This window comes from Aspergillus karnatakaensis (genome assembly GCF_047715665.1).
Source record: "Aspergillus karnatakaensis strain CBS 102800 unplaced genomic scaffold BJY04scaffold_5, whole genome shotgun sequence".
NCBI classification, from domain to species: domain Eukaryota; kingdom Fungi; phylum Ascomycota; class Eurotiomycetes; order Eurotiales; family Aspergillaceae; genus Aspergillus; species Aspergillus karnatakaensis.
The window spans coordinates 1-15,119 of NW_027395717.1; the positions used below are offsets into that span (position 1 = coordinate 1).

The following is a 15,119-nucleotide window of genomic DNA, read 5'->3' on the forward strand; positions in this document are numbered from 1 at the left end:
ACTGTGGAGGCGGAGTAACCAGCGAATGGTTATAGATAGTACTGCGAATAGATATTTGCCCTGTGTTGCGCAATCTGCTGGTTGATAGAGAGGCTACGCCGATTGAGTTTGCCCCGGTAGTCGCTGGAGATAATCTGGAGATATCCTCCAGAATCCGTTTGCAGACGGCGCGCTCCGTCCATGCGCTTCGGGTTCTACGAGCCTTTCGTGCGCTCAAAATAACATGATCGACACGGCCCGATACGAGGGAAAGACACCACGCGTGATAGTGGCTTGTTGCTCTCAACCTCCTATTGGTTGTTAAGGTTACACCAATTTTTACACAAAATAGGAAGTTCAAAGCACAAGTCTTAATTGGCGAGGAAACGAATAGTGGGTTGTTACTCAATCTCGTGGTGTTTGCAGCTGGCGGTTAAGGTTACACCAATTCCTTCACAAAATAGGGAAGCTCGAAGCAAAAGTCTTAATTGACTAGGAAACGGTAGATGAGTCGCAATCCTGAACCTCGAGGAGATCAGCTGATGCCTCATCTGATGCTGAAATTAGGCCATGTGACCGCAGTATTCTTCATGAAAGAATGGATGTGTCAATGTTTGCGCGCCCCGTCCCCCCTCATATTTGCTGAACTTGGTGACTCGGCTCAATACTGCGCGACATCCTCCCTGCATCCTAGGGAGCCGTTTTATCAGCAACTTCACCGTCCAAAGTTCCTACCATCAAGCTTGATTCGCTTCTGCCCATCCTCGACATCCGTTTGTCCCAATCCCACGCGTGCAGCGCCCACCCAATATGGGGAATAGCCAGTCTTCCGGTCGTGACCAGCATGCACTTTCGACAGAAGGAAAGAGAAGCCTCCAAAAATACTACGACGGTCGCCGCCACTGGTCCAGCGGTCTGAAATGGTGGATCAGATTCCGGCGCCCGCAGAGACTTGAGAACGGGCGACTGGCCGAGCTGCACACTGCGCGGGACGACCAGGGGGACTACAACTACGACAAACGAGAGTTTTTAGACCCCTGGTTGAAACACGACCACAAGAAGTTCGCTGACCTCGAAACCTACTATAGCACAGTCAAGGGGATTCCGCGCCGACTAATTGTTCAGGCGACAAAGTCGGTTTTGGTCAAGGCAGACGACGGGGCGGACCCCCAACCATGCTCTTGGGGACGCACTAAGGTCCGTGGGGATGTCCCCTGGGCTATATGGTTGTCGGAACTTTGCTTGAACCCTTTTGGGCTCGAGCGAGATGATGGCCGCCGTAGTATGAAGCGTGCATTGCAGGAGGGGAGAGAACTCCGCCATCAACAGAAGAAGTCCCTGCGGCAGATTGCTGTCAGGATTGTTGTCATGCCATTTGACTGGATGGCGTCCGTTGTTCTCACGGTTCTCCTAGGATGGATCATCCTGATCTTAATCTCAGCTGCTATCATCACCACACCTTGGACGGATGACGGTTCGAACGAACCCTACGCACAGTACGACATTGTCCATTGGTATTGGCCCAAGCACGCCATTAACAGATTAGACCGGTCTCCCCCAAAAGACAGGAAGCGTCCATTAAAGCTCTTTGCGTCAATCCTTCCAAAGCGCCTTGTTGTCCGCGAGCGAAATGAACAGGGAGAGATTGAATGGAAGGTCAAGCCAACCAGCGAACTCTGCGAGAAGAACGCTGGAACGCTGCCGCCGTACGTTTTCCTAAGCTTCTGTAGGAAGCAGTACCCCGACGAGGATCCCCCTACTGGTGAGCGATCGCGGTGGTTCCGTCAAATTGCCCAGAGCATTCTTGAGGGTGAAAATACAAACAGGAAGGCTGGAGAAGATTCAATCAATGCCTTCTGGGTGGACTTTGACTGCGTTACTCAGGAAGAGGGAATCATTATGACAGAAGAAATCCATGCGATCTGTAATGCCGTCCGCTGCGCGAAGCGAGTATACATCCTGCTCCCCGAAGACTGTACCCCACGGAAGCAGGTTTGGGGCAGCCGATTGTGGACATTACCTGAGGTCTTGCTTGCCGCGGACAAGATTCGGTACTGCATTACTGGCTTGTCCTACGGGAGAAAGCCCATCTCGAAGCCGGTCTCCCTGACTGATATGGAGAAAACTTTCTGGACACCGCAGCCGGACGCTGAGGAAGCCGGAGACCATCACGAGAAGGCCATCCCCCACCTTGTGGACCACTATACAAACAGAGCTAATCTTAGCGAGCTTCAAATCTTCTCCTTTGCCATCCAGGGCCTTGCAGAGCTTCACACCGGGAGCAACATTGTTGGCCATAAGACCACTAGCCTCGCCTATGCAGCCATGGGCCTGATGGCCTATCGCATCGAGCCTGATGACAGCGACAACGTTTTCCAGGCGGTCGCCCGTCTATGCCTTGTGAATGACAGCAACCAGCTCCTCGAACGTCTTCTCTGCCTGTGGCCATACCCTGCGCAGCAAGCACCCAGCGCACCGCTCGTGGGCCAACCCAAGGAGGCAGTCGCTAACAGCGTTGAACTGCTCCGCAAAATGGCCGACCCCGATCAGTACGGCAACCACCTGTGGGACGTTCACCCACTCTGCACTGTGGCTGGAGTCGGCGATGACAAGTTTGCACCAACACTGATCGTGGACCGCGCTCGAGGGATCCCCATCCGCTGGAAGAGTTTCCCTAGGCTGAAGTACACTAAGGATTTGTACGGATTCCGCTCATCGTTAGCACAGTGTGTCGTGTACATTGGTGCCTGGTTCCTGCTCATTCCTTTCCACCTTCTCACGATCATCAGCGCCCTGGGTTTCTCAACTCTTGCTCACCACCCCAACAACACCACCACTGGTCTAGACTCCGAAGACATAGCATGGTCCCTAATTGCGGTCGCCGTTTTTTTTGGAATTGGCTGGATAATCTCCTGGTTCAGCCCACTCGCCGTGCGCCAGCTCTGCAACGGCGGGACCAACGCCGTCTCGAGCCACCTCGTCGGGATCGAGGGCACGCTGCCACTCAAGGAAATCGAAAAAGCCGTCTTCGGCAACTGCTACGGGCGACTTTCCTATGCGCCATCCACAACCCCATTCTCCGAAGCGCTGCGCAACCGCCATCTCCGCATCGGCAAAGAACCTGAACTAGCAAAGTTCGACGAGCACTGGGTCATGCAGCGTCGCGCACTCAAAATTCCCGACACGCATCGTCTGTTCACAATCGTCGACACGGGCGATTTAAGTGTCTCGGTTATTGCCGCCGAGCGCCCGCCCGTTGTGGCGCTTGTCTGTGGCCGCGAAGGCGGGATGCTACGCACCTTGCTCTGCAGCTGGCGGTTTGATACAAATACACTCTTCCGTGAGAGCGTGATGCGCATGCGCAGCTCGCTCGAGGAGGTGGCGACTGTAAATGATTGGCTGAAGATAAGTCTGGCGAGCCAGGGCGATGTGGGCAGGATGCAGAGTTCGAAGACGGGCGGTTCTTCTACTACGTTGGTGTCTTGAGGTATTTATGGGTGGAAAGCGATGAAACACGTCCTTCCTTACTTCGTCACGCTTGGCTAGCTGTTTTTTATGAAACTTAGTGAAGAAATTCAGACAGGACGATGACTCTAGGCTGATATGTGGTAGGACACTGGTTATAATTTGTCGACCTTTAGTGACTGCTAGTATTCTGCTTCGAATGATTGATTGATTGATTACCGTGCGTCATCCGAGCCGGCCCAGCCGCACCCTATCTGCTGTGCCAATGTCCATGAAGAAAACCCGTTTGTGGGAGGCTGTCGGGATGTACGAGAAAATAATCGAGGAGCTCACCCGCCGTGAGCTCACCTATCAAGAGGACAAACTAAACGCCTCTCGGGGACTGGAGAGTCTAATTATAAGGCGCCTTGGGTGCGACCCAATTACTGGTTGTCTGGTGCCATTACTTAGCTACTGCTTGAATTAGCGTTTGTAATCTCGCGTCTGTACTAAGAATAAGTGCCTTAAGGCGCATGCCTCGGGATAAACGAGATGGGAAAAAAAAAAAACGCCCATAAGCTGGATAGGGTTCCTCTTCTCCCCTCCTAGGTGTGGGTAGCTTGGAAGGGTGGTTTTAAATCCCACTATGATCGTGACCACGCGGGCACTAAACTAAAGGTCCTTAACCTAGCTATGTTGTCGCTTATTCCTGCCCCTGACTCGGATGTACGATACAATATCTCGCTTACAAGCTCGACTCGAGGGAAGCAGGAAGGCTTTCTTTAGGATACATTGCCTGTTCTCGGAAGATTAAGTCGGGGTTACTTTTGATTGACATGCTCGGAAGTAGATACTGGACCTGAGGAGATTACGCAAGACACTGTGGTCTTCTCGACCCCTGGCGGCGGGATGGTGGGAAGCTGCGATGTGCGAGGCATGTTAGATCTAACAGCCGTTCCGGACTCACAGGACATAGCAATCCTGCAGCTCGGTGCTGGTATGTTACCACAGGGGGCCCGAAGTATTGCAGAATACTCCTGCTTGAAATCCACGACCTGGCGGACTTCAAGCCTTCACTTGCAGAGCGATTAGCTCTAGCAGCTGCTGGCTCTAAGATAGTTGACACCATCATCAAAGCGACCGTAGAGAAAGGTCGCTGGCTGGAAGGTGAACTGCCGCCAGAAAGAGCTTTGCGAGCTGATAGTTCCGGAGCCTGGACCTTCGTCCATTGGCACTCCTTTGCTCGCCACTCGCGTTGGAATTGGGCAGGTCAACAGAGACGCATGGATCGAGAGTCGGCCAGATGTTTCTCTTGTCTTTCTGGCATAATTGGTTGCTATAGCCTGCTCTGAATCGGTAACTCTATCAAGCATGCCAAAATCCACCTCAAAATCGGTTGCTTTGGTTGAAAATGCTAGCAGCACATCACGGCAGACCTAGTAGTCATTATCACTCTTGCGAAGGTCATTGTTTCCTTTTCCATCGTGGCTTCGATCTCTAGCGGTAGAAAGGATGGCTTGATAGGGTAAGGCTCCACACGCGACAACCTCTGACCTGACACATGACTGTAGCCAGGTACAGCATGCAAAAGGAACATGGTCATCGAGGACTCTCCACTACAACATACTATATACCAACTTACCTCCGTAACCTTGGTGGCAGGTAAGCATTTACTAGTGCAGCGCGGGGTCAATAGCTCTTGGGTGTGCGGGGCGAAAGAGGGCTTCCCATCTACATTGTTATACTCAATCCATATGTAATATATAATAAGCTATCAAAAACTATAGCTATGATAAGCAAAAACATTCCTCTATTGCCCTGGACTGGCAGCCGCGGAGGCTGACTATGATGGCTGTGCAGTGGCTGTGTTCTCAGCCCTTGCTGACGTGGCAACGTCCTAGTCTGCCTCCCGACAATATATTCCAACCTGTTTAGCACTGGATCAAACAAGCTACGATTCCAAACCAGCAGCACAGAACCGCGTGGTGCCCAGCGTGTGTGCCATGATTGGCCAGCAGACCCTCATGAGCGCTATTGACAAGGGCGGCCTCTTAGATCTCCCCCAGGATGAACTGCTTAGGTTGATTGGTAGGGAGTATACCCATGAACTGGATCGACTGAAGACAGCCTATGCAGTAGCTGCTCCGAAGCGTGCCCCTTCCTCTTCGCCCTCACCGTCAATGACCCTCTACGGCGTCGAGTATGCTGAAATCAATCGTACACTGGTCGCGGTACTTGCTCTGCGGTCTGTTCTGAAGGCCGACTATGATTCATTGGTCTGCTCTCAGTCAGCCGAAAGTCGTCTTTCTCACCAATCCTTTCAATGGATTGTCAACATGTTCAGGACAACAGTACGGACCCCCAATGACATGTACCTGTTAATCACCTCGATAATCACCAACGACCTTGGGAAGTCACCCTCACTCGCTGCCGACTACTGTCGTATCACCAACAGGGACATCACAGGACTCAATCATGATGCCATTTTGTACCGTGCCGCTCGAGAACACGTTTACCTCATTCCTTGTCTCCACCGGCTTCCAAAAGAGAGTCAGGATGAGTTGATTCTCTCGATGGAGCTTGGTGCCGTCCTTAACTTTGGCCAAATGGCGCAAGCTGAGAACGTCCCAGCGTGTCTGAGCGCTCTTCGTGCTTTGCACGGAAACCACCGCAGTCTTGACCTCCGATTCCTGGAACAGCTACTGGACCTTGCTGGTGCAGCCGGCCATGTCGACCACACATGCGCACTGAAACTCACGGAACCTATATTTCAGTCATACGAATCTGTCTACCGCGCGCTCTCAGGCGTTTTGGTGGGCGATCTCAATCATCGTCAGGCATACGACCAACATTTAACGACAAGGTGTGATATGATAGTTCAAGCTGGTTGGGCCAAAGGAAAGCAGTTATCCGTGCATCACCCAGAAGACAGAGCACTTATGCGCCTGCTCTGCATCTGCAATACAGGAGATGGACCCGTCGCAGATTTAGTGTACGAAGTTTTCTTCCATTTCATACCAGCTGCCACTCATCAGGCCCTCATTATCGCCCTTAACATCGATGGCTCTGTTGATCAACCAGCGGTTCAGGCCACATATATCCCAGCACTTTGCAGTACTGCTATGAGGAATATATGCAACGGTTCGGCCGATGACAAGAAACAAGCTTTAGCAGCTGCCTTTCGATTTCTGGCGCGCGTTCTGACGGAGGGTGTTCCCCAATCACAGAAGGCACTTGGGTCTGGGGTCATGGTTATCGAGAGGGATGTCAGGGGGACTCCTCTGGATTGCGTTGAGTCGGATGGGTTTAATCATGATCCCAGCCTTCTGGACTCGGTTGGTATTCCTGGTTCGGCGGTTCTCGTGGTAGCCGCGGACTAGCATTGCTGATATTGATGGTCATGGTGTTGGAAGCGAGGGATTCGTATCAACGGTTAACATTCCAAATGCACTGTACCTTAGAGAGAGCAGACCGCGTCGATGCCCGAGCGGAACGTAGTCTGCAATGTCGTAGCACGTCGCGTTGGCCTAAAAATGTTCATTTGTTCACTTAGTCTTATACCGGTTCAGAGGTTTCAACGATGGGCAGCTTTAGTTATTAATGATATACCACTCATGTCTAATCCAGTCAAATCCTGAAAGCCATACCGTCTTTCTGCCTATATTACACACCATAGGCCATTTTGAACAAGTAGACGGCGGTCTCGAAGGCTCTCCCAGTGTTGCGCCCCTAAGCGTTGACGGAGCATTACTTGGGAGCCCCTATCTGAACACAACCAACAGTTTCAAACCCCTCCTCATCCCCAATTCGACGACCAACCGCCACCCCCGATATCATTTGCTCCTGCCCCAAAGGTCTCAGTAGAGTCGCAAAATCGACCGGCTGTCCCGATATGAGGTCCTTTTCCGCGTGAAAGTCGGCCATCCAGGCACCGCTTCCTCTATCAAGGGATATCAAATCCCACTTCGCCAAACTTTTCTCTTCCTCCGCGGACAGGTTAAGCCAGGCGTAAATATCTTGCCTCCGGTCGCTCCGCGGTGTGGTCTCCCGTGGTCGCCGCCGTCTGAGTATTCACAAAAGGAACCGCGATGAGCTGGCTGCACAGACCTGCCTCTTGCCAGCAATTTACAGGTCCGCCGAGTTTGTCTTTGCTTGGCTTGGAGAGGAGGACGGCGGTTTTGATCGCATACTGAAGGCGCTTGGTCGTATAAAGATTCCTTCCGGGCAAAGTGAATTACCCGAGCTGCACATTAAAGTTATCCAAAGTTTGCTCGAAATCGACGGCGCAGTGGAAAGTCTAATGAAGGTCTTCCACTCACCGTGGTGGAGGAAGACGTGGACCTTACAGCCCTGTGTCCTCGCGAAGGCTTTGACACTCTGTACTGGACCAACCACGGTTGATTGGAGCACGCTAGACAAAGCAATTAGGGTGCTGCACGATTACGTTTACCACACCACTCCAACACCAGAGTTTCGCAAAAGTACTGCGGTCAACATGATTTCACCTGCCCTTTCAGGTAACTTCGAGGTCATCACATTACGAGAATGGCAGATGAGGAATAAGGTGGGACAGCCCTCCATAGTTGCTGGGAAACACTATCTTCTCTACTGCCTGTGGTTACTTCATCATCCCAAGTATCCGGATCCGCGCGACATCGTATACACTGCTTTCATGCTGGCCCGGCCACATGGACCAGAGCTTCGCCCAACTTACCAGAGCTCAATCCGCGAGGTCTATCACGACGCTGCTAAAGCAGTAATCACCCATTATAAGGACCTGAAGCTGCTCTCCCATATGCTCTTCTCGCACAGACGCCATGAATCCTAGATAGCCGGCTCCGATGTCCCCATCGAGTCTTCGTATTACTGGCCCAGTTGGGTGCCTGGTTGGCGCCTTCGTTCATGGGGGTCTGGGTTCTACAACGTTCAATCTCCAGGACTGGACTTTCTTTTCCTCACAGTTTGTGCTCTCTCCACAGTCTGCTTACAATGCACCCGGCGGCTTCACAGTAGATTCACGTTTCTCGCACAACCCCAAGGTTCTTCACGTCCCTGGTATCATAATAGGGACAGTCAAGAAGGTCTATAATGCGACGAGCTTATCGAACTCCGATGACAGCGGTGGACAATGCCCAGACAGCGACTGGTCCAAATCACGCTTTACGTCACCAGAAGACCACAATCAGCAGCAGTACGTGTCGGGTGAGACCTGGCCAGAAGCTTGGATCCGGACGTGCGAAATCATTGACAGGGAGACGAACACTGGCGCCGCCACCAGGAGGACAATTTATCTGCGCCAAGACAGCTTCGAGGCCGTCCTGAGACGTCTAAATCTTCAGGCTCGTGAGGCTCCGGAGGATGTTGCTGCTGACGTCGGCACATACCTCTATGGGTCCGCGGAACCGTCAAGCTGGGATGGAATACACACGGTTCTTAAACCTCAGAGGCTAACCTATGCTGAAAGCGACACAGCGATGGAGGCGCGATTCTACCTCATATCTCTGGCATCGGGTCATGTTGGGTTCGGCGGGTATGCTGTGCGAGAAGGAGACATCGTATGCATCCTCAAAGGGGGTAGCTATCCGTATGTGCTTGGGCCGCGCAAAGACGGCTTCTACCACCTCATCTCAGACGCCTGTGAGTATTGCTGCAATCTAGACAATCCATGGAGATAACAAGTTCTCTAGACATACACGGTGTGATGAATGGTGAACTGGTTCGCAACGTCCTAGTCCAGGGCAAATACTGGGAGGAGTTTGGCATTGTGTAGATAGGAGATTCGAGGCGATTAGTTATATCTTTTAACACAGTTACAGCACCATCTGCCACTTAACCCTCTTCTCCTTAACCATCGCCATAACCCCGACAGGCAAATACTTCTTATCCACCAAACTAACCCCACCATAGCTCTTCAATACCTCCGGTGCATACATCTGGAGAATCCAGTGCGTCTCCTGATCAAAGACCTCAACCTGCCTCCGCGAGAGAGCCGCATTCAGTGCATTCGACACCGCAGCGGTACACGTGATTCCTCTCGGGTTTGGTACCTCCTGGAGTGATGAATACAGATGATGAAAGAGATAGCTCTGAGACCAGCGGAAACGAGACCACTCTTCAAAGGAGAAGAAGGTGTCTCTTTCGGCCCGTGAAACGAAGCGTCGTTCATTGCCGTTGTTGACACGATGGAAACGCTTCGATCGTTCTGATTGGGATAGGTCATGGAATATCTTCTTAAGGTCGGCGTAAGTGTTCTGCTCCTGTTGCAGGAACTTTTGAATTTGTTGAAGAGGGTCTGTTGCGCTGCGGACGAGGAATGGGGAGATGGCTGGATTGCGGAGCCCGAGACCACCGAGCTCCTCGGGGTAGTAGAAAAGGGCATCTGGGATTTCGGAGACGTCGAAGCGGGTTTTGATCATTTCGCGGAGATGCTGAGTGACTGTGCCTGTGGTTCCACCAAAGAGGGTTTGCTGCATGGACTTGTATGCCTCCAGAATCATGTCGACATGGTGCTGGCCAAAGCACGCTGCGGGCTGACCGAACGTGTTCTTGAAAAACCTTCCAATACAGCTGTTCCAGGTGCGAATCCATGCCATGACACTATCACATTTGTCTAATTGCGTCTTTAACTGCTTGACATGAGCATGCACCTGTTTTTGGTCAATTTCCCAGGTGCCGGATGTAGTGAGCATCAGAAAGCCGAAGGTAACCGGGCCGTTTGGCAGTCGACTCTCAATCATAAGGTCGGGAGATTCAGACAAGTAAACGGATCCTGTCTTGTTGAGGTTGAACTCCAGCCCGGTGACTTTCGCAAATTCTACCATCGCCTCCCAAGCCTTGGCGCACTTTCCAGGCTCGCCAGAAAGCCATAGGTCATCGTGAAGCCGATAGAGCAGGAGTCCGGTTGTTCGGTTGACAGCCAAGTCCATAAAGAACAAGATCATTTCGCCAATGAACTTTTCGGATGAATGAGCCATAGGAACACCTCTCTTGCGAGTCCTAGGCCCTGTGGGTGTTCGGCCTTCTGCAGAGTGATCCATGTTCAATGGCGACTCGAGATATTTTCTGAAAAAGGTGATCCACCGATCTGGAAAACCAATATATGACATGACGGCAAAGATAGTACTATGTGGGAGGCCAGTCGCGTACCAACGTAGGTCAGACTGGATAACAGCAGCCTCGTTATAAACATATCTTTGTATGAGCGTCTCGGTCGCTACCTTGCGGAGGAGCTGCTGTTTGATGTTCCTGTCATTGTCGGGCGTCGACTTGTGAGCATTGGCGCCCCACCCATCGTTCTGGTCGTCCTGGTATGCTGGAGGGTCATCGTTCTCATCATCGTATGGTGCACCTCCGTCCGCAAGCGTTGTCAATTCCAGAGGCAGCTGGGTCAAGAAATATCGATCAATGTAATCCGATTTACGAAGGCTGTCCGGCCCATTCGCAAAATTGGATGACCCAAGGTAGTATGCACGGCGCTCTTGTTCATCTTCCGTCATATTTGGTGTAACTGTCCAGTCCCAGACGGTGTAGTTCTGGATGAACTGCAGCAGTTGGGTCTTAAGCATATTGCAAAGGCGTATTCCAATGTACTGGACAAAGATCAACTGCAGCACATCCTCGTCCATCCAAATCCGATACTTTCCGTTCAGCTGCTGTCGAGGCAGAACAGGAATGCCGTCCTCAGCGTCCCAATCCCAATTCTCCAAGTCTGCGTATCGCATGTTGAGAACGTCGGCAATTTCAGTCAAGGCAACTTTGTTCCTCAGGAAGTCTTTCAAGACTTTTTGTTTCTCCTCACTCAGAATGTCTTCAGTCAAAAGACCCTTGATTGTTGAAGTGAGAGACTGATGGTCGAACGGCGCTTCTTCCTCCAACATACTTTCACTTGATGTCTTGATATGTCTCCGAAGCCCATCAAGTCTCTCCTTCTGCTCATCTAGCGGAAAGAGCGAGTCAAGGAATAACTGAATCTCCAGCGCATCGGTCTCAAGCGGAGTGAACACCGTTTCCTCGAATTGATCGCATAGCTGTTGCAATCGCTGCTTCTGTCGTTCATCAACCACCATGTAATCCTCTTCTGCAATGTCACCGTCGCCTGTGGAAGCATTGGTCCACTCAGTTAACAGCCGGGAGTATAGATCCGCCAGGCTCAGCTTCCGACTATGCGCATCAAGCCGTGACCGCAGCTCAACCTCATATTCCCGCAGCATGTCATCGGTCACGGCAGCATCGAAGTATCGCTGATCCAGCCAGCGCTCAATGTTCGCGACCGTGGTGTCTTTCGAGGCATTGGGATAAATTGCCTTGGTTCCATCGAGAATAATCCTCACCCGAGAGGCAAGGTCGATCTGACCCTCTGCATCGTCAAGGATCCGGGCTTTGCGTTCTTCATATGTTGACCGCTGTTTCTCCAATTCCCGAATCTTGCTCCGCGTGAGAGATTCGAGAGTTTGTGAGAGGGCTGAAGCTGGAGGAGACATATTTCAAAAAGCAATGTACACAAAAGAGCAATTGATAAAGGAAGGATATGGTTTGAACTCTGCTCCTCTCTTCTCAAGCACGGCGGTGCAGCGGTGGAGCGGGTCATTTATCGTTCAGCCTCAGCTGGACCTGGAGCTGCTTCGACAGGCGCCAACGGCTGCCTGCGCGCCTTTGATTGATTGACATCTCGTATGACTCTTACTGCTTCGATCAGTTTCCAGAACCGGCCAACCGGCCCGATGTTTCAACAGCTGTCGCGTCGATCGTTGCAAAGGAAGCTTGGCTTAACTGGAGGCACCATTGTGATGGATGCTGCCGCCTGGCGGAAAGAGCTCTTTCCATTAAGTACAATCCCCTGCTTAGTTAGCATTGCATATCCCAGCATAATGAATTTATGCAGTATACAGATCTTCAACATCACGCCTTTCCAATTTCAAGAACCTCAGCATGCAGCACCAACTTCAGCTTCCAAAATTAACGACTGCCTTGATCCGATCAGGCCTAGCAGCCCTCGCTCTCTGCAGCATCTCCACAATCTTCTTAAACCCCTGCCTTCTCGCCAACCCAACAGCCGACACCCTATCCCAAATCCGCGCATTGACATTCGCCCCCTCCATCAGCAAACCCTCCACAGCAGCTTCATTCCCCATAAAAGCCGCAACAGGCAATGCTGTAACCCTCCCAAAGCCCCTCTCAAGCCCGACCTCCGCCTCCGCACCTACAAGAAACCTCAGAACCTCCGCATGACGCCGTTTCACCTCGTCCGACAACCCAGCCGCGAACTTTAGGATCCTAGTCTTGACTTTATCCTCACTGCAATCGGCACTCTTGTTTTTATCGTGAAGTCCCTAATCCACCACTCCAGAACATGTACATTACCCATCGTGATAACATCCACAACCTTCGGCGGTATGCCAGGCGCAGGCTCATACATACTATACGAGACCAACTCTGTCAACCTAGCTACCCTGGAGCCTTGGAGAGTCGATCCTCTACCTTTTTTACAATAAACTCGGGCACTAGTTATTTGTCGTAAACATACATTCGAGTGCAACTAAAACCTGCGTCTTGGTATCAGAGACTTCACTGTTCACTCTTAAATCACAGTTGAATGTGCGTAGGTAAGAAATGGCAACCCCCTATTAAATGTTATTACCACCCCCGGCAGATTTATCTCATTTCAGTGAACGCATCAGTGAAGGGAGTTTCAAACTTTTTCTGAATCTTCCTGACAACTAGCCTCAGCTCCACTACCATATCCATTGCAAACTCCGGTATACCTCGGATCTCAGCATAGAACTTGAATTTCTCGCAGTTCACGAAGGTCACAACGTACCCTTCAGCCACCGCTTGTATCACTAAACGGCGGACAGGATGTCCCTTCGGCAACCGAGTTGCTGCATAAATGTGTTTTGCTGTTATATGCTGACTGTAGGCTTGTTCTTCTTGCTTTGAAGTGCTGTCTTCAAGCTCAACGCCTCTCACCTTAATTTGTCCGAACATGTGTGCCACCACCTCCTTAATACCCAACATATTCGCGAACCTGGTGAATTCAAGAGCAACGGTGAGTTGGTCGGCGAGGGGCTCCTCCACAAGGGTAATATGGCCGAAGTAGAGCCACTGCAGCAACATCTCGAAAGTTCGAGTCGAAACAATACCATCAACTTCTTCGAGCTCTGCGGATTGCTGTTTGGATAAATCGTCCTTGAACATCCTGTCGAAATATGGCGACTGGCTACAGAGAAGGTTACGGGAAACATCATACTCTGAATTGCCGATTTTTATCTTGACGACAGGGCCTTGGTACGATTCTGGGGATCTGGTTGCGAGCATTAGTAGGCTGCTCATAGTGACCTCTAAATCCACATACGACTTGATATAATCAGAGTCAGACTTGAAACGCGAACTGTTGACTAGTGCGCCCGTCATTGTGAAAACGGGTCGAATAAGCTGTGATCAAATGGATATTCACTTGTTTGCGAAGGAAAATGGCTGTAAGACAAATTTCATTGATTTGACATATAAGAAGGCACTTGAATCCCAAAAGCTATGAAATGAGTAATTGCTTTGTTGGCGGGGACTGGTTGCTGGTTGCTGGTTCTTTAGTAAACTATTTGCGCTGGAGAGTATACATCCAATGATATACAGGGGGTGTGGGGGCTCCCGATGCAGTCTGGCCGCACGGGGCTTCCAACGGATGGCGAGCAACAATCTCCCAGTAAGCCAAGATATGAGGCAGGTTGTCAAACCGCATGGTCGAATACGACATCACGAACCATCGAGAACCTTTCCGAGTCAAAGGTACCAGATGAAGTGCGAGCAGTTCAACCGGAGCCAGTGTTATTTCCTCTCCGCTCGTCAGGACTTGTCGTAATGCGGGACAAATCGCCGAGGCGTCAGACGATTGCAAGGTTACAGGACTGGAAGTTGCGATAGCGTCACTTGTACTCTTGTCAAGGATTGCATCGAAGGGAGCGAAGGGTAGAAGTTGCGTCACATCGGTCCACGATCGAAGGTCGATTCGGAGCCAGTGCATCGCATGGGACGGGTCTTGCGCGCGCTCTGCATCCTGACCAAGGCGAACGGCTTCGGAGGAAAAGTCCGCGTTCTATCAAACACGCAACAGGTCAGTTCATGCATCATACGATCGCGAAAGGCCAAACCTACGACGATGTTATTTCCCTTCCAATCCCGTGTGACGAAAGCATCGCGTACTCGCGCTCCGAGCTTCGATATTCCGGGGCCGAGGTGGAGGACTTTCGGGGTCGTGTGCTTCTCGAGAAAAGCGAGGAGGGAGTCAAGGAGAACCTCTCCAGGGTTCAGCCATTCGCCGACATCTTGACCGGTTGCGAATTTGAGGTCCCAGAAAGAGGGATCATCGTAATCGGGGGCGCCTGTTCGCTTGGCTGGCATTCTCTGCCTTTAAGTCCGGGGTTGGGAAAAAAAAGTTGGCCGCTTTTAACCAGCCGGTCGGGACGATCACGTGGCTCCCCTTCTCCACAAAATGATCGCCAGGCATCAATCCGACTACAACGACAACCATATCACTTTCCCAGCAGTAGCATGCTGCAAACTGTTGCAATTGCGATGCTTCGATCTTCATCAATGCTTCAGGCCACTTCGAGCAAAAGCCGTTCCTATCCACTGACTGAACCATACCAAAAGCCCTTCCCATCCGCATTATATATCTTTCTTGATTCTTATGACGACCACCA

The 15,119-nt window shown here is 51.3% G+C and overlaps 5 protein-coding genes across 5 annotated transcripts; 3 read left to right on the plus strand and 2 right to left on the minus strand.

The window, feature by feature from the left end:
* Positions 1–480: 480 nt before the first annotated feature.
* On the plus strand, positions 481–3,855 carry BJY04DRAFT_179069 (uncharacterized protein). Its single transcript, XM_073709838.1, has one exon. It carries the CDS (start codon positions 790–792, stop codon positions 3,463–3,465), a length of 2,676 nt encoding a protein of 891 aa, XP_073575511.1. The 5' UTR covers positions 481–789; the 3' UTR covers positions 3,466–3,855.
* A 1,505-nt stretch (positions 3,856–5,360) lies between these two features.
* Positions 5,361–7,065, plus strand: BJY04DRAFT_179070 (uncharacterized protein). Its single transcript, XM_073709839.1, has one exon. The coding sequence runs from the start codon at positions 5,427–5,429 to the stop codon at positions 6,801–6,803; it is 1,377 nt and encodes a 458-aa protein (XP_073575512.1). The 5' UTR covers positions 5,361–5,426; the 3' UTR covers positions 6,804–7,065.
* A 1,199-nt stretch (positions 7,066–8,264) lies between these two features.
* Positions 8,265–9,193, plus strand: BJY04DRAFT_213906 (uncharacterized protein; the record flags this gene model as incomplete). The annotated part of the gene is made up of 2 exons (XM_073715058.1): positions 8,265–9,060; positions 9,111–9,193. 2 exons carry the CDS (start codon positions 8,265–8,267, stop codon positions 9,191–9,193), a joined length of 879 nt encoding a protein of 292 aa, XP_073575513.1.
* Positions 9,194–12,365: 3,172 nt separating this feature from the next.
* On the minus strand, positions 12,366–13,833 carry BJY04DRAFT_213908 (uncharacterized protein; the record flags this gene model as incomplete). The annotated part of the gene is made up of 3 exons (XM_073715059.1): positions 12,366–12,622; positions 13,185–13,723; positions 13,775–13,833. The coding sequence occupies 3 exons, from the start codon at positions 13,831–13,833 to the stop codon at positions 12,366–12,368; spliced, it is 855 nt and encodes a 284-aa protein (XP_073575514.1).
* Positions 13,361–14,823, minus strand: BJY04DRAFT_179073 (uncharacterized protein). Its single transcript, XM_073709840.1, has 2 exons — positions 14,572–14,823; positions 13,361–14,512 (listed from the first exon to the last, which is right to left on the minus strand). Exons 1-2 carry the CDS (start codon positions 14,815–14,817, stop codon positions 14,015–14,017), a joined length of 744 nt encoding a protein of 247 aa, XP_073575515.1. The 5' UTR covers positions 14,818–14,823; the 3' UTR covers positions 13,361–14,014.
* Positions 14,824–15,119: the final 296 nt, after the last annotated feature.

Coding starts and splice junctions, on each gene's coding strand:
- BJY04DRAFT_179073 (XM_073709840.1), bottom strand. CDS start 14,817: ATGCCAGCCAAGCGAACAGGCGCCCCCGATTACGATGATCCCTCTTTC. Junction 14,513..14,571: donor GGAAGGGAAATAACATCGTC/GTAGGTTTGGCC, acceptor CGTGTTTGATAG/AACGCGGACTTTTCCTCCGA.
- BJY04DRAFT_179070 (XM_073709839.1), top strand. CDS start 5,427: ATGATTGGCCAGCAGACCCTCATGAGCGCTATTGACAAGGGCGGCCTC.
- BJY04DRAFT_179069 (XM_073709838.1), top strand. CDS start 790: ATGGGGAATAGCCAGTCTTCCGGTCGTGACCAGCATGCACTTTCGACA.